The sequence below is a fragment of the Ruditapes philippinarum genome, unplaced genomic scaffold (assembly GCF_026571515.1).
Source record: "Ruditapes philippinarum isolate M1 unplaced genomic scaffold, ASM2657151v2 ctg1928_1_1_1_1, whole genome shotgun sequence".
NCBI lineage: Eukaryota > Metazoa > Mollusca > Bivalvia > Venerida > Veneridae > Ruditapes > Ruditapes philippinarum.
The window spans coordinates 75,855-95,405 of record NW_026865553.1 but is presented as its reverse complement, the minus strand read 5'-3'; the positions used below and the strand labels follow the sequence as shown (position 1 = coordinate 95,405).

Here is a 19,551-nt window from a genome sequence, read left to right as displayed (position 1 = left end):
AAAGTACAAACAATCCTTAAATCATGATACACGAGGATGCTTCTTTGGACACCGGAAATCTCTGTATAAAAAGGGAATAGTCAACCATGTCTATGTTTTTGTTTATTTGTTGTTGTTTTTTATATTACTTTATTTTAGGTATATTATTCCTACATGCATACTCTAAAAAACTAATTGCAAATTATGCACCATTTGACATTCTGAACTTTGTCTTTTTATAAAAAGTTACAGACGGGCTTGATATTACTTCATATTTCACTTACCATATTGCGTAACGTTTTATAGTATGTCTTTAAAAACACAAGGCTATCAGTTATATTATTATTAAAACATACTATAGGCTACATTGCTTTAAGGTAATGAAAGAAAAGATAGTGAAGCTGACATTTCAAAGATTGATATGTCATATTTTCCTAAAACAACATCAGTTTACACTGTACATATTTCATTTAGATTAGCTGAAATTAAATTTACCAAAAATAAATCTGACCACCGAGGTCGACAAATGTGGAATTCACCGAGGTAGTATATTACATTGTCCATACACTTGGATATTTACCGAAATCGTCATACGCTAATTGGTTTTACTATCCGACCGAAATAAAATTTACCAAGTAGTTTATTTCTGCACCCGTGAATAAGCCCTTATGCGGACGAGCTAAACGGACGGCTTAAGTTCAGCCGTAGAAAAGCGCAGAGGTTTTCACTTGTTATCGACATTTGTATCCACTTTAAATGTTCATATGGTGCGAAACAAAACAATTTGTTATTGCATTGTTATGTTTTGACAGACAGAACGTTGTCGACAGTTACTTTACACTTAAATATATCACTTTCTTTTGACTATCAATACAACTCAGAAAATATTTAGTCATGAAATAAAACCTGTTGAAAAGTAAGAGAGTTACTGCATCATAATGACATTCCGGGCGTATTAATGAAAAGTATACTTCAACCTACTGTTCACTGTACTCTAAAATAAAATTATCAATTTAATATAATGTTGTTGTTTTGTCTTTAGTGTTCAATACAATACATAAAGTTAAAAAGTCCGCCTTGTCATGGCTTGATAAGTGTTAACGAAATTGTGAACTTCCGAAGTAACCTTATTAGGAAACCCTCTTGGGAAATTACTTTCTATGTTTATTCCATAAATATAAATCACAGGAAGCGCCCTTAAAAAACTTGCCGTTTGCGAAATCACAGTGAAATAATGATACAAGAGTAATGAAATTGGTTTTATTATTTACTTTTTACTTTTTGTCGAAATGAATGACCTAGTCCTTTGTGATCATGTGAAATGTTTATACATTGTTTATAGATTCGAACCTTTAAAATAGTTGGTAATTTTTTATGTATCTTTGATTGATATCTTTTATATAAATATGCTCATGATAATTCAGCATACATCGTTTTCTTAGTTTCTTTTATTAAAAATGAAAGCAAAATAGTTTCTGCTTAATCGATGAACAGTTTTATGTAAGTCAAAGTGATATCTAAAATTCAGGAGGAACACACAATTAACAAAATTAAAAATAGTAACTTGCTGTATCCATACTGTATCTGATAGCAAATACGCATTTACAACAACAAAGAAATCGTTCTATTGACTATTTCTGTTAAATCTTATAATACTTTTAAGTATGATATTCTTGTCTTAGATATTATTATGAAACAATGGCAGAATGCAAGATATCATTCATGTTGCAGGCATAGGTATATAAAATATTAATATGTTGCCTGCATAAATACAAGTAGCTGCATTTTTGCATATAACATCCATACAATTCTTATAATAAAATCATGTCGCTGATTGCTCAATTGGTTAAATGAATATTTTAATAGCTAACGTTATGTGAATGATGTGGAGGAATAATGTTGCCTCCAAAAACTTTTTAATTTAAGAAACGAATAGATTTCATGAACACTAAGAATATTGTGTATTGAGATTATACTTGAGAAGCTTCAAGATATATTGAACTGCTTGACCCCCATGTTCCTGATATTATAAGCAATATAAAACTTTTAGTCTCAGAAAATAAAGTATAAAAATTCTTTTATAGTTTGTAATAGCATTCATTTATTTGTGAAAGGCACATCTAAAGACAAATTTTAAGATAATAGTAGTTACACATAGATTTAACAATGAATAAGTGAGAAACTTCTTGAAGGCATTTGTTTCTTTAAGAGTGTTTGACATTTTCTTTTACGCTGTTATCCATTAGTCAAATTTTTTCCGCACTTTCTCCTGGGTCATTAAGAAATGGTTTATTTTTTAGAGATTACAAAAAGTATATAGTGATCATAGGCAGAGTTCATAAATAAAAGATAAGAATGTGATATTTCGTGAAATACTTATGTTAGGCATATATTTGTGAAAAATCAATCATTTTGAATAGTACCTCTGATATATACTAGATAATTTATTTACAAAACGCAAAAGTCCCATAAATACGGAAACATCAGAAAGAGATATCTTTAGTCACAGTTTTAAACATCGTCATTATATGCAAATAATACAAATTAAAACTGCTCAACTTTGTGCGACAACTCTGTAAGAAAGACTTATTCAAGTCGTCCGAGTTGATTAAATTGCAAATAATTATAACCATCTTTTTAATTTGCGTGCTGCTCCATAAGATTAAGTATTGTTAACTTTAGGAAGAATCAGCAAACAAAGGACAAGGCGAAAAAGTATGTCGATATTAGAGCAGACTTTCCTTGCACACGCCTTATCAAAAATTAAGCAAAGTACCAGTGAACAGAATCAGTAATTGTTGTTTCTTTTAGAGATTAAAGTACATTGAATAAATTATTTAGACTTAATATGTATGCAGTAGACATTTAGTAAAAATGTGGCATTGTTAGTATTCAACAGTTAAACCAACCATTGCAAAAAATATATTTGATATACAGTGTCGCAAAGAACAATCTTTAAATATCTTACTATATTCGTATTGTGCTCTATTCAAACAAAAAAAGTTGATTGTATTAATTTTAAATGAACACAATTACCATCATAAACGATGTCGCTGATTGGTAATCAGATTTGTTGAAATAATTGATAACTTAAATCTGGCATAATACAAATATTTTATCGGCTACAAGGAGATTTTATCTATAAGGTTGATATGTACCAAATATGCAAGAGGAGAATAGACGTTTTAAGTTTAAATATATTATATACAATGATTGTAAAGAAAAATATTTGTTAAGTCTTTTTATAAAATACATTCTATATAGACTTTGGCAATTAAGCTCTCTCAAATGATAAAAATAAAACACGTAAAAAGGAAGCTGATTTAAGAGTTTAAAATATATTTTCTCTATAGTTATCTAAAATGATCTTTCATCGTTATACAATACTGTATAAAGTTCTATATGTCACTAGCAAATAACGATATATATATATACTCACGTTCGTGAGATGGCGAATTCAAAGGAGTAATGTATATATGTATATCTGATAGAATATATTTCTAGGTATAAATAGAAAACGGCTAAAATGTGTTTCTTTTTAAAGATGTGTAATATAGAATGTCAGAAACTTAACTAAAACAAATCATAATCAGTTTTAATGTTATATCACTGATTGCAGTGCACTTGGTCACTTGAAAAGGACTGATTACATTACTTCTCATACTAATTTACGATTTCTTTGAAAACGTCAACAGATGTGACGTTTTTGTAAACGGCAAGGGCTAAGGACATTTTCTGTGATTTATATCAATGGCATGAGCAGCAAGAATAATTTCCCCAGAGAGATTACTAATAAGGTTATTTAGGAAATCAACAATTCATTAACACTTATCAACCTATAATAAGACATACTATATAAAATTATTAAGCTAACTTTATATTTTGAAAAAAAAAAAACTGTTGTATCTATTTGAGACTTTCGCATCACATTTTTTACAAGATTTGATTTTCAATTTACTTTTACATACTTTACTAAACGCCCCTAAAGCTTTATTGTAAATTGCTGTCTCTTAAATTAATTTCAAGATCCCGTAATACATTAAAAAAATTGCCATTTCATGTTGAATGTCGAATTCTGCTTTAGCCGGTACTAGGAGCTGGACGGTAGCTTGCACTATCCAGTAAAATTCATATACTGCGAGTTTGTTTTTTAATAACCGTGACATTAAAACCCATATACACACCTGTTTTAAATGTGTTCAAGCAATTTTCGTTTTATCTCAAATAAAGGAATTGTGTTATAACATAGTGTTGTATCAGATCGTTATTAAAAGTAACTTTGACAGGTATATGCCCGTGTGTAAACGGTTGTTTAAAATATAACCTTGCAGTTGGACTTGTATAAGCGTGTTACAGTTTATATAGGCCTAATTTAATTTCAAAAGATCTTAATAATCTTTATCTAATTTACTGATTAAAAGGCAGTAAAGCTGTGTTTTAAGAAAGCATAATCTGGCGAAGTTTCCAAATACAATTGTGTATAATTGATTTATCCATGCCACTTTTAACATATTCTAAACTAGATTAAATAAAAAAGTAAACAAAAATCATATTCATCATCAAGGACAAACAAATCCAATTACAAAATGTAGTTCACACAGATTGGGGTTGTCATGATAGACGAACTGATGACAACCTTTAGATAATAACAAATAATGCTCATTTGCTAAATTTGGCAAAATGTCTCAAATCGATCAAAGTTTTCGTGTAAAGAATGCTTATATTTAAGAGCTTTTTCTGGTTTATGTATGATTTGTTGTCAGGATATAGTTATTTGGATATGTCTTATTATGCATCAGGTTGATTATATTATTGACAAACAGTGATTTTAGCCATTTTTGGGTCGATTGTACATCGACCCAAAGGTATAAACTACCCCCGTTCAGGCAAACAATCGCAATTCCAAACAATCGCAACTCTCCCTTTCCATTTCACGAGATACGGTATTTTTGCACCGCACTATATTATATAACCGCACTATTTCTTAATGCGAACCGAATTTCGTTAACAAAAAAAAATAGTTCCTTATGTTCGGTAACAAGTTAGAAAATTGATTCATGCATTGAATATAGAGGGGTTGTCATACATTTCGAATTATATCACATTATCGAAAATTAAAATTACAGTTCGGTTATATTTTGTACTGTTCGCAGAAATTATATAAATGCGCGAGTGAATCACGTGACTGACTCTTCAATGACGCCATTTTTTATTCAACAGCCCAGATTGAAACGCAGTTTCGACTTCGTTACCTGACACAGATAATCATATCAGGATATTTGAAGAAATTGTAAGTATCGGATACCCATACAGCGATTTATACAATTATACCTCGATTAAGCAAAATAAACTGTCCCTGAATGAGCAAGGCGTGTGATTATTGAAGATTTGTTTCTGTGTTCATTTTCGAGAAACAACAGCAGGGATAGATGTGATGCTTTTAAATCCAAATAACTTGTATATTTGACAATTGAAATAAAGATATCGTTGAGGCTATCGAAAATTTTAATATAGGAATTGTGACTTTGTAAAAACTATGATATCAATGTATGTAACATTTAATTTCGAAGAGGTAAAGTGCCAACTCGGCCCTAAACCAACTCGGTCCGCAACAAAAAAAGAAACCACTTAAGATTGTTTAGTTGATGAACATCCAGCGTTAGATCACATATACTAAAAAAAAATTGAAAAGGTCTGAATGTTTTATTTTCTTTGTTTAGATGAGATGTTTCTATTATTAATAAAAAAAAATGAACTAGCCTAGCCTAAACATTTATGAACTGTAAATTCTTCCCTCACACACTTTCATTAATAACAATTTCAATATCAATTAGAAATGGTCTATAGATTATAACATGAAAACGTTAAACAATGAATGGTCTGAACACATGAAACAAAGATAATTCAACATAGAGCAACAAAACTAGTTCCACTACGGAATACCGTACCCCCGGATATTGCTCCATATTACGAGGACTTTCATCCCATTTCACGACTAACTTCACTAAGAACGGGGAACAAAGGTAAATTCAGCCACGATATTTAGTCATTTTGAATTGGTTTGATATAATTTTATAGACAAACGAATACTTCGATAATTTTTCTAGTCACTGTAATATTGAGAAATAATTTTGAAATGTAATGGAAATTATGTAAAATTTGTCTCTGCTCACTTATAAATGAGCTTGGATCAGTCAAATTTCAGAATGTGTTTGTGCATATAATTCCTTAAAAGAAATAAATCAAATCAAATGAAATGTGATAACAGTGATTATCTTTATGTTGTTAATGTTCACTCAACAATCGTAATCAGGATGACAGTGCATTTTGAGAATAAATATACATGTCAGTTACTGAGTATTGCTTCTGAGTTGCTCGCTGGAGTCATGAGTGTAACGAGTATTAGTTAATAATATCTTGAGTAAATGTGAGAAGTAATCTTAGAGTATTTACCACATTTAAACTTAAAATATTTCTTACTGTGTATACATAATAATACTTATTGTCATTATATGTGCAGAATATGTAGAGTTCGGAGGTACAGTTGTACTGGAAACATCTGCGAATAATCCATTGGCAGTGAGATTTTCATTCCTGCTCATGAAAAACTCAGCCATTTTTAACAAAGTCGGCACGTTTCTGTGGTGACAAAGTTCTCGTTGCTATCAAATGATCAACCTTTTCAGAATTCATAAATAATTTGAAAGTGCGTTGATGCTGCCTCAAGATTGTCAATATTAGCTGGTATTGAGCAAGAGAGCTAATGTCTTATATCAACCCACTTTCTTCTACATGTATGTTAAAAATCCATATACAAGTAATTTTTGGTTATTTTGCACCTGCATTCTAGCAACGGCAGACTGTCTGCATGTGAAATTTGTTACGTCTGTCATTAGCAATGTGTTATGAGCGGGTACTATAGTCTCAAACTGAATTGTCAGATATGTACATCACTACATGATGTGATTTAATTCATTTCAATGCTAGGGCGTTTTAATCTGTTTTAGCATTTCCACAGCAAATGCTGACGTGTTGGATATTCTATTGTTTACTCTGCAAATGATTATAGCTGGTATATGAGGTCAGGTATTGCACTCCTAACCCCCAAATTTAATGTCAACATTCTTGAAATAGACATTTAAATATTACAATTGAAATAAATCTAATTCCTTAATTATAGAAGAAACATGCATTTATTAATGTTATAAAGTAACTGATAGATTGACAACCAATGAACAAAGAAAAATATTTTAATTCAAGCATTTTCGGGGCCGTTCGGGTTTGGTGGTTCTCTGGTTTTGGTGGTTCCCAACCAGTAGCTGATTTGCCTAAGATAACTATAAATTGGGAATGGTATATATTAACAATTATTTGAAAATTACATGACTGTTATAAGAAATTCATTTATTTCAGGTATGTTATATGACAGACTGTTGTGTGAGGATTTGATTGTGACGTGGTTATTGTTTTATGAGAAGACTTACTGTATGCTGTAAGTTTCTGTTTAAATATTTTTAATTGTACAGGTTACTAAAAGAATTAACCAAGAAAATAATAATATTTTGATAGCAAATAGTACCGTTTAGTACGGAATATAGCCAAGAAAAAAATGGCCGCCCCCATGTTCAGACACTACTTACAGATTCCTGCAATGTTATTTGGTTATTTTGGGCTACAATTGGTGGGTTTCATTTGCCTGAAATGGAAAAACTTACTATTTTTTACCTTTTAAGTATTTAATTCCTTAGCATTCCAAAGAGAAAATAGAATTTTTTTGGGAAAAACTAGGCTATTTACCGAGAGGAAGATGCAGACTATCGGTGTATAGTTGTTAGTAAAAAAACTTCAGAGGAGTTTCTGGTGCGAAGAGTCCATTATCAAAAATGTCCACAAATCAAACATTTGACTGGCGTCTGTTTTGTTCAAATAGTGGAATGAGTTGACCTGCTGTAGTTGGATATATACTGGTCAGGGACCATCAGCTGGACACTTTCTTAACATTTATCCATAAAGATTTCATGATTTCAAACCTAGAGACCTGAAAATTTGACATAGTACAGTTGGGTTGTTCTCTTAACTAACAAACTAGTTTGTTTATTTCTGATTATATTGACACTTAAATTTGAGGCTCATAAAGGTGGGTATCAAAATTACCTATATTGTCTACACTACAGTAACATGTGTCCGGTCAGATATGTACATGATGTGATTTAATTCTTCTAAATGCTAGGGCGTTTTATTTTCTTTAGCATTTCCACAGCAAATGCTGACGTGTTGGATATTCTATTGTTTACTCTGCAAATGATTATAGCTGGTATATGAGGTCAGGTATTGCACTCCTAACCCCCAAATTTAATGTCAACATTCTTGAAATAGACATTAAAATATTACAATTGAAATAAATTTAATTCCTTAATTATAGAAGAAACATGCATTTTATTAATGTTATAAAGTAACTGATAGATCAACAACCAATGAACAAAGAAAAATATTTTAATTAAGCATTTTCGGGGCCGTTCGGGTTTGGTGGTTGTCCGGTTTTGGTGGTCCCCAACCAGTAGCTAATTTGCCTAAGATAACTATAAATTGGGAATGGTTTACTGTAACAATTATTTGAACATTACATGACTGTTATAAGAAATTCATTTATTTCAGGTATGTTATATGACAGACTGTTGTGTGAGGATTTGATTGTGACGTGGTTATTGTTTTAAGAGAAGACTTACTGTATGCTGTAAGTTTCTGTTTAAATATTTTTAATTGTACAGGAAAACTTGCCTTTTAAAGTAAAACAAAGCTTTGGTTTATACAGAATTTATATTAGTATGATTGTGTAGAAAGCTGTAAGCTTATAAATATTCCTGGAACCAACTATATAAATATTCCTGGAACCAACTAGTACTAAAAATGAGTGTAAAGCATACAATGTCCTGCCATATTTCCAGTCACCCAGATAGGAGAATTTGGCTTAAAATAAATTTAAAAAGAAGGGGATTTAGACCTAAAATAGGGGCATTTTAAGCAAGTGATACAGGTCATAATAGTAAAACTTAGCAAAGATATATATAAATATACATGTATTTCCTCCATTTTATTATCAAAATGAGCATTTCTACAACATCATATGATATTTTCAAATTTTAAACAAAATAAACGACAACTATAACAGGTATCCAAAATGTGGTATATCCTGGATCACATACTATTTCATACATGACCAGGGTGTTTGTTTCACCTTAGACCTTGGGTCTTGACTCGTCAAAATTCTGAAATGCCCTTGTTTGGCACATCATAAAATCAGCTTGTGTATCATGTTTGACCTGTTATAATTTCTGATGGATACATGGAGACATCTTTGTTTGTCAATCAATAAGTGCTGACCCAGGTATTTTACATTGACAAAGCAATTAGACTTGCCTACAGGTACAGTAGTTGGACAAATGATCTGCATTAAAGTGGTTTATGCTAATCACTGACAGGTACAGTCTCGCAGTTTGCATCTGATAGCGAGAAGTAAAACTGAGTTGTCTGCTAAATAATATACATGACATAATTTTGTGTAGATAATAATTTTCATTTATTGGTAAACAATAGTAATTATGTATGTGTGTCGATATGTCATATTTTGATTTGATGATTGAACTGTGGAAATTGTAATTTTATGGATAATTAGGACTGGATGTTTGAAGATTTTTTTTGCAGGCACCCGTGGCTAATTTTAGCCTACCCACTGTTATTGTTAATTATAAATGCATTTCTTTGAGTATTGTAAAATCTTATTTTTCCTGCTGGTCATTTTTATTTCTAAAACAGAAAACAAGGCTTTTGTTCAAAATATGCAACTGTTTTGGTCAAGATTATCAGCATATTTGAATTGTTGTCCATTCATAGCATTCACATCACCAAGTTTGAACATATCTGTTAATAATGAAAACCTTGTGACTTGGCCTATAATTTAGATAACTGGAAGTTTGAAAGGATTTACTGTATATTTGTAAATTATATGAGTGTTAAATAAGAAATGCATTTATTTCAGGTATGTTATGTGACAAACTGTTGAGGTTTTGATTGTGACGTGGTTATTGTTTTATGAGAAGATATAGAAGTGTATGCTGTAAGTACTTTTAAATGTTTTTGGGTACAGAAAAACGCTTATTAACTGAGCTTTTGATAACATCCATTTCAAAACACATATCTGAGAAATAGATTAGTTAGATTAAAGAACATTTTTGTGTGCTGGTTTTGATATCTGATCATGTAGAATGATGCTGTTTTTGTCCCTAAATTTCAAATAAAAATGTTGTTGATTACTTAATCCAACCATTACAAAGTCTGATTTCACTAAGAGGCAGATGTTATAACCCATTATGCTGGTGTGACATCACATCAGAAGTTATGTGAATTTATCCTTTATGATTCTAATATTGGAAGTTAATGATTACAAAATGTTTACCATTTCTTGGGAAATCTAATTATGGTCAACATGTCTGTTGGAGGGTATATGTTGTGTCCAGTCCATAACTTTCTCATTCATTTTTGACACATTATTGTTTGCTGTATGAGCTATATTGTTTATGTTAAATATGAAATGTAATTATTTCAGGAGAGGATCACAGCCTTGTGTGTGAGGTTTAATCAGCTTTTGGTTGTGAAGCTGTCAGTTGTTTAAAAAGAAACCGTTAAAAACTCGTATTTACTGTTCCTCCTGCATATCAGAACAGGTCTGTATCAATAAATTTACTAGTTTTGTTTTTAGTTTACATGACAATAAACACTAAATTTACAAGACTTCTTTCTAAAAAATCTAGGAGTTGAGTCTGTTGATATATTATTGACTGAAGTGTGATAAATATTTGATGTAAAATATGAGATTTTCATTTATTTCAGGTTTGTAATCGTAGACCTGTGTGTGGTTATGATTATGACATATTCAGCTGTTTGCAAAGTAACCTTGAAGATAGTATCCATTTGCAAAGGTAAATAAGCTGCAAGAAAAAAATATCATTTTATTTGTATAATAGTTTTAGTATTTACTTGATTCATATAGTGTGTTTTGAAATGACAAAATATTTTTTACATTGCTGTCTTTACATTACATATAATCTTACATTAATTTTATTAAAGTCAGACAGCATGTATGCCTACAAAGTTTTTTTTGTTTAAATGAATGTTGTTGTTTTTTGTGTGTGGAATTTTTTCTTTTTGTAAGGTAATTCAGTTTAAAATAAAGCATATATAATCTCTTGCATTTGAACATAATTTCATATCTTGGAACTGAGCTTAGAATTGAATTTATATATATATTTCATGGAATTGTACTTACATATATAACATGGATTTGAACATGGAATTGAACATATCTTGGAATTGAACTTACATATATATCATGGATTTGAACATGGAATTGAACATATCATGGAATTGAACTTACATATATATCATGGAATTGAACATATCTTGGAATTGAACTTACATATATATCATGGATTTGAACATGGAATTGAACATATCATGGAATTGAACTTACATATATATCATGGATTTGAACATGGCATTGAACATATCTTAGAATTGAATTTATAGATATCATGGAATTGAACTTATATATCTTGGAATTGAACTTATATATCTTGGAAATGAATATATATATATCTATATATCTTGGAATTGAACTTATATATCTTGGAAGTGAACTTGAACGTCATGGGTATTTTATATCTTGGTCATTTTGCTTTTCTAACATATTCATGATGGTTTAATTTTCAATCAATCATTTTATTGGGTTTGCTTTCCTGTTTTGATCATTCAAAATGGTATTTACATATTTGTGTTCTGCTGACTACAACCAAGGTGCTGAATGTTTTCCTGCAGTAGCAAGGGGAAGGCAGTGTGTTCCAAGTTGTCTTATGTTCTTGTTAACTGCCACATACATAAAACCATGTACAAGTTTGAAAACTGTTGATTTAAATGATATTATGTTTGCTGGCAGCTTCTTGTACTGTGCTCTGTACCAATTAGGAATAGCTTCTGATTTTGTTGATCCACAAAGAATACCTGAGCGTATTTCATACCAAAAGAAAACAATGTTTGTAACTCACAAGAGTGTTTTGTCTGGGTTTATGAAACATCATTCACTAATAGATAACCAAACATACTATTCTCTGCAAAATGCCTTATTAATTTCTTCTGAAATTGGATCAAATTCTATCATTGTATTTAAAGGTGTTTCTGTTGGAATACATAAACATGGGTCTTCATTTTACATCTTTGATAGCCATTCTCGTGATGAATATGGATTAAGCTGTTCAAACGGAAGGTGCATTCTAGCAGTTCTGGATTCTATCCAGGGATTAATTACATACTTGCAGTCATTGTCAAGTTCTTTAGGTATACCTGAAAGTGACATTCAATTTGACTTGCATACTTTTAAATTCATAACCAGATACAAACATACCCCATTTTGTGTAATTATTCTTGAAAATAGAATGGGTTTTAGAATTGAGACCATCTATAGGCGGAAGCGTCTGCATGACAAATCAAATGAACTTAAAGAATTGCGGCATTTTTTAAGCAAACGACCTTTGATAGGTTTTGTAGATGATAGGAATATAAACTGCATTCCAGAAAACAGATCATGCTCTGAAAATACAGTTGCAAGTGAACTTTTAGATTCAGTAATTTCGCAGTTTGATAAGCTTGTTTGTACTGGTCCAAATTATGTTTGTTCATGTTGCACTCAAACATTTTTCAAACATTACATGAAAAATGTGGAAAACTTATCTGATGCAAATAAGTCTTCTTTGAATAGATATCTCACACAAAGAAAGAGTGTAGGCAACAAAGAATGGGTTTGTCAGCTTTGTTTTGATCATGCACGAAATGGAAAAGTACCAAAGTTTTGGGTAAAAAATGGGTTGCAATTTCCTGAAAAACCAGCAGAGCTTGACCTCTCAAATTTGGAAGAAAGACTTGTTTCTCCTAGGTTACCATTTATGCAACTACGTGAAATGCCTAGAGGTGGCCAGGTTAACTTGAAAGGAAATATTGTAAATGTACCTGCTGATGTCAATAGTACAATTAAGTCGTTGCCAAGAATGATCAATGAAAATGAAACAATTATGTTGAAACTGAAACGCAAATTATCATATAAACATCATGTTGCATTTGAAAACGTCAGACCATACAAAGTTTTTGAAGCGGCAAAATGGTTGGTGCGTAACAGTTCATTATTTAAAAATGAAGGTATTGTTGTAAATGACACTTGGCTGCAACAACCATTTGAAATAACCATGTTGTCTGAGCAGGAAAATAATGATGAAGTCACCTCTGATGATAGTAATAATAATGTTGACCAGTGTGAATCTGATTGGATTGAAGAAAATTTTATGGACAGACCAACAGGAAATCTTGACACCTTCTTGCAGTCACTGGATTTCAGAGAATTTAACCAGATCTTGTCTGTTGCACCAGGAGAGAAAAGTTCCCCCATTGGGTTATTTCAAGATTATCATTCAGAGGTACTCTCCTTCCCTACACTATACTGTGGTCAGGCTCGTAAAGAAAATTCATCACGTTTTGTTCAGGTGCATTACAGTGATATTTGCAAATGGGAATTAAGAAATGTTGATAGGCGTGTGGCATTATGTGTACCAAACATCTTCTTTAAGTTGAAAAGGCTACAGATAAAGCAGATTAGAGACAAAGTTTTCCTTGCAATACGTAAATGCAAGACAAGAGGTGTTACTTTAACTGCAGGTGACATACTTACACCCGGTTTTATAGATAAACTTACAATGCAGAATGATGGTTACAGAGTGCTTAGAACACTGCGTGGTTCGCCACCTTATTGGGAAGCAGCAAAGAAAGATGTTTTTGCTATGATACGCCAGCTTGGGATTCCAACATGGTTTTGCTCTTTTTCAGCAGCTGAAACTAAGTGGCTGCCATTATTAAAGTCTTTAGCAAAGCTCGTCAAAGGAAGAGATTTATCTTCTGAAGAAGCAGAGGAATTGACTTGGCAAGACAAATGCATGTTGATCAAGTCTGATCCAGTTACCTGTGCTCGATTCTTTGACCACAGAGTTCAAATATTCATTAAACATGTCTTGAAACATCAGTCACAACCAATTGGAGAAATACTTGACTATTTTTACAGAGTTGAATTTCAACAGCGTGGTTCCCCTCATATTCATATGATCATATGGATTAATGGTGCCCCAATTCATGGAAATTGTTCAGATTCAGTAGTAGCTGAATTTGTTTCAAAATATGTTTCATGTGACAATGATAACTCAATGCCAACATTGATCAATTACCAAACGCATCGACATGCTCATACCTGTCAAAAAAATGGCAAAGCAATTTGTCGCTTCAATTTCCCTATTCCTCCTATGCCTGAAACAGTTATTCTCTATCCATTGGATGAAAATGAGAGAAATTTTGGAGTTGAAGCATATGAGAAAGTGATATCTTTTCTCAATGACCTACATAAGTCACAAAGAACTGAGTTAGAATTCAATGATTTCCTTGCTGAGCTTGAGCTTGATTATCAATCATACCTTCTAATAATCCGCTCTTCTCTAACTAGACCAAAAATATTCTTAAAACGCTCAGTTTCTGAAAGTCGCATTAACATGTATAATCCAGTTTTATTGAAATGCTGGAAAGCAAATATGGACATACAATATGTTTTGGACGCATATTCTTGTGTTTCTTACATTGTTTCATACATTTCTAAAGGTCAGAGGGGTCTATCTAACCTCCTTAGAGATGCTTGTAATGAGGCCAGAGAGCTAGATAGTGATGTGAGACAACAAGTAAGGAGGATTGGTAACCAATTCTTGTCAAGTGTTGAAATTGGTGCACAGGAAGCAGTTTATCTAACTCTTCAAATGCCACTGAGAAGGTGCACAAGGGATATTGTATATGTTGATAGTAATAAACCAGATGAAAGAACATCTCTTATCAAACCTTTAACAGAATTGAAAGAACTTCCATTAAATTCCAAAAGCATTGAAATGGACAACATGTTGAAGAGGTACAAACGGAGGCCAAGGATTTTGCAGCAACTTTGTTATGCTGATTTTGCCTCTTGGTACGATTTGTGTAGCGAGAAAAAAGGGGAACAGGTACCAGATGAAAATGATGAAACTGAATTGCCAGAGACTGTCTATCAGTATGAGTCAGAGGACAATATTTTGGATTTCAATGAAATTGACAGAGGAAATGTTATAACATTTGCATGTGGTACAAAAGTAAGGCGAAGACAAAAACAGAAAGTGATATATAGTAATGTCACCTCAATAAATCAAGACAAAGAAGAACATTTCCGACAAAAGATCATGTTATATACTGCCTGGCGAGATGAGGAAAAGGATTTGATGGGTGGGTTTGAGACCTTTGAGCAAAGCTATCATGCAAAGGGAGACGAAATCAATGTTAATAAATCTGTTTATGAGAAAAATGCTGATGTTGTTGAAAATATACTGGAAAACATTGCATCAGAAGTAATAGATACATCAATTAATCCACAGGCACAACATGAAGATATGTTAGATTCAGATGAATGTCCATCTCAATCAGCCACTTTTGGTTGTTTTGACCCTGGGGTTGCTTCAGCAGTAGATGAAGGTTATGACCTTGGTGAAGATTTAGGTATAAGTAGAAAGCGTGCTTATACGACACAGTGTGTAACAAATGAAATGGACGATGCAGAATATTTGCAATGTGTACAAAAACTTAACATAGAACAGAAAAATATATTTTACCATATTTTGCACAAAGTCAAGACACAGTCTTTACCATTTTATACATTTCTTTCTGGTGGGGCAGGTTGTGGAAAATCTGTTGTTGTTCGTGCACTTAATCAGGCCCTTTTGAAATATTTCAATCATTTGCGTCATGAAGACCCTAATACTCAAAAGTTACTGTTGTGTGCTCCGACTGGAAAAGCTGCCCACAATATTGGTGGAAGCACAATACATTCATCATTCTGCATTCCAGCAAACCAAAGTTTTCAATTCAAACCTCTTGATATGCAGCAGTTGAATACAATGCGAGCACTTTATCGTGACCTGAAAGTTATAATAATTGATGAAATCTCTATGGTTGGTCGTGGAATGCTGAATTATATAAACTTGAGGTTGCAGGAAATTAAAGGTTGCACCAAAACATTTGGAAACGTCAGTGTTCTTGCAGTTGGTGATCTGTATCAATTGAAACCTGTCCTTGACTCATGGGTTTTTTCCCAAGTCTACAATTCAGTACAGCTTCAGTCATTAGGCACAAATATATGGGTTGATTTGTTTGAATTCTTTGAATTGAAAGAAGTCATGAGACAGAAAGATGATCAAGAATTTGCTCTTCTTCTAAATAGATTGCGAGAAGGAGAACACACAGAAGAGGACCTGCTTGTGTTACAGGACAGACAAGTTGCCAACTTTGGAGTAAGTGGAGAGAAAATCAAACATTTACCTCATTTGTTCTGTACAAGAGCTGATGTTCGCTCTCACAATGACACTATCCTTGCAGAAATACCCTCTACAAACAAAATTGACATTGAAGCAATTGACACTGTTTCAGGTAATGTTAGTTCTTCAATTCATAATAGAATTCTTTCAAGAATACCTTTAGACCCAAGTAAAACAATGGGCCTGCAGAAAAAATTAGTACTTGGGATAGGCATCCCTGCAGAACTGTGTACAAATGTTGACACCACTGATGGACTTACAAATGGTGCGTCATGTTGCATTAAGAAATTTGACTACCGGGTTGAGAATTCATGCAGATGTAGCATAGTTTGGGTCAAGTTTGATGATGAGACTGTTGGCAAAAAATGGCGTGTAAAGTATAGGCATTTATATGAAGATGGTATAGAAATGTCCTGGACCCCAGTTTTGGAAATATGTAGGAGATTTATGTATAAATACTACAAAACTTACCAAATTGTCAGGCGTCAGTTTCCTCTCTATGTATCTGCTGGTAAAACAATTCACAAGGCACAAGGTTCAACAATTCAAGAGGCTGTTATGCACTTTGGGTCAAAAGCAATTAATCATGTTCATTATGTTGGTCTCAGTAGGGTCACTAGCCTGTCTGGTGTGCATATTTTAAATCTTAACCCTGCCAAAATTAGTGTTTCATCAGATGTTCAGATGGAAATGGAACGCTTAAGAACACATAGGCAAATATCTTTTCCTGAAGCTCCTGATAATTCTGTTGATTCAATGAGAGTGTGTGTTCAAAATTGTAGATCTTTAAGGAAGCACTTTGAAGATGTAAAAAATGAAAACAACTTACTGTCGGCTGATATTATAGGCTTTGTTGAAACAAGATTGGGCACTTTTTCTGCTGAATATAACATTGATGGTTTCAAAATGTTGGCTTCTACACCGGAACAATCACTTCATGGGATTACAGTTTACTACAGAAATAATGTAAACATTACATCATATGATTTTAAAACTGTATCTGGAATAGAATGTGCATTTATAGCTATTGGGGATCTTCTTATCACTTTTGTTTATTGTCCTCCAAAAGTAGCAACTATTGCAAATTTCACTGTTTTCCTCTCCTCAGTTTCTGAAAAGATTTATGGGCATTTTGTTCAAAATCATAGGACTGTGAAACTTGTAATAATGGGAGACTTCAATTATGAATATGCAGAAAGTAGCAGTATTTCACAGGTGTTTAGGAGCACTAGCATTCAATTAAATCAGTTGATTGATCAAGTGACTACTGACTATGGTAGTTGTCTAGACCATATATATACTGATTCTCCTTTCCATGGATCTGGGGCATTCGAATCCTATTATTCTGACCATAAAGTCTTGTATATTGATCTCAAAATATAGTCATATTTGACATCAATGAGAGTTGTAATACAAATGGCAATGCAAGATATATTCAAAATTTATGCAAATATTAAGCAGCTGTCGTTCAAATTCTGATATGTTCATCAGGAGCAAAATTGGTAAATTTATGTTAAGTATATTTAGTGTGCTAAAAAAGTATTTCATAAATTGATGAAAACATTCAGCATACCTCAAAACCGGTTTTTCCATTGATGATGCTGATGCAATAAAACTTATTATATTAAATTAATTAAGGCTATAAACAAAATGAAAAATCGAATTCGATCTGTTCATCACAGTGATTTTTGTGCGCCACTTTAGTGGCGGGTATTTAGATTACCCTTGTCCGTCCTTCCGTCCGTCCGTTCTCGTTTGTATCCCACGTTACTCAAAAAGTATTTCACCAAGAGTCATGAAACTTTACGGGAATGTTGGTCAGCATGTGTAGTTGTTCACCTGGGTATTTTTGTCTGGATATTTTTAGTATTTTTAGAGTTATTGCACTTGACTTAGTAAAAACCGTTTCATAATGTTGTTTTTTGTTCCTCGAGTGCTTGATTTAGAATCAACCAACTTTACAGGAATAATGATCAACATCACTAAATTACAGGAATAATGATTCACATTACTGTGAAGCTTTGCCCCTGGGACTTTGCATGTGGAATTTTTCAGTTTTGTTAAAGTTATTGCCCTTGACTTACAGTAGTATAAATTTGCAATTTCCAAATTGTTCATGCATAGCTCAAAAAGTATTTCACTTGTAGGCCTGAAAGTTTAAAAGTTGGTCAGCATGTGTACTTATGCACCTTGGGATTTACTTGTGGATTTATTCAGTATTCGTAAAGTTCTTGCCTTTTACTTAGTAAAAGATTTTTAGTTTTCAAAAAATATTTGACCTGGAGTCATATGATTGACAGAACAGTGGCGCGGTGGGGGCACCCGTGTCTTATGGACACATTTCTAGTTAATTCCTTACTTACTCGTATGCCAATGAAAAGTTATTTTTAAATTTTTTTTCCTGTTTATTACAATGGTTGCATATTTTTTGAACCCATCCTTTACTTAAATTGTACTGGAGTACTGAATGAAATAGCTAAAAAAATAATTAAAAATCATGTCACTACTTTTAAGTTTTTCCCAGTGTAAGTATTCTTTGTGTAGAGTCCATTACGTAATAATAATATAAAAGGTATCAATTCATAAACATTATTATTATTAATGCACCAACCCCTGCACACTAGAATTTGTGAAATTGATGTTTCTACCCCTGCCTAAATATGCACTTTTGCTCATTTAAACCATTTCTAGGTGAGCAATTAAGGGTTGTTCCTCAACATTATCATAAGGCACTTAGTTTGTGACTTCACTCTAGGCAGTTTATCATTTGTACAGATAAAATGGTTAAATTGAATGAATTACTGGTTAAATGGAATGAATTGCTTGTTTGAATACTGAATAAAGTGTTTTATTTTTTTTTCCCATTTGTCTTAAAGCCCTTTTTACTGTTTGGTAAATATGGGGTTTTTACAAAACAAGTGGGGTTTAATTTTTTCACCCAAAGAAAGATCATTTTCTGCATTTTAGTTTCGGGCAGCATTTTTGATGAAGGGTTTTTAAGCCATGACTTTTGTTTCCCTTTGGGTTTTAAAATTATGAAGGCCTTTGTGGTGAAAAATTTTTTAAAAATTGGGCAAAATCCCTTTCTGTTTAAAAATCTGTA

At 32.3% G+C, this 19,551-nt stretch overlaps 2 protein-coding genes across 4 annotated transcripts; both read left to right on the top strand.

Moving 5' to 3' along the window:
* The first annotated feature begins 4,839 nt into the window (after positions 1-4,839).
* Positions 4,840-19,304, top strand: LOC132729517 (uncharacterized). 3 transcript variants are annotated; one of them, XM_060715292.1, is made up of 7 exons: positions 4,840-5,269; positions 7,393-7,471; positions 8,635-8,713; positions 10,016-10,093; positions 10,583-10,700; positions 10,867-10,955; positions 16,355-19,304. In XM_060715292.1, the coding sequence occupies exon 7, from the start codon at positions 16,626-16,628 to the stop codon at positions 17,829-17,831; it is 1,206 nt and encodes a 401-aa protein (XP_060571275.1). In that variant the 5' UTR covers positions 4,840-5,269; positions 7,393-7,471; positions 8,635-8,713; positions 10,016-10,093; positions 10,583-10,700; positions 10,867-10,955; positions 16,355-16,625; the 3' UTR covers positions 17,832-19,304. The 3 variants fall into 3 exon arrangements, with proteins under 3 accessions (XP_060571275.1, XP_060571274.1, XP_060571276.1); XM_060715291.1 differs by lacking the exon at positions 8,635-8,713; XM_060715293.1 differs by lacking the exons at positions 4,840-5,269; positions 7,393-7,471 and adding an exon at positions 7,582-7,660.
* LOC132729522 (uncharacterized) lies at positions 11,790-16,611 on the top strand. Its single transcript, XM_060715297.1, has 2 exons — positions 11,790-16,424; positions 16,561-16,611. The coding sequence occupies exons 1-2, from the start codon at positions 11,790-11,792 to the stop codon at positions 16,609-16,611; spliced, it is 4,686 nt and encodes a 1,561-aa protein (XP_060571280.1).
* Positions 19,305-19,551: the final 247 nt, after the last annotated feature.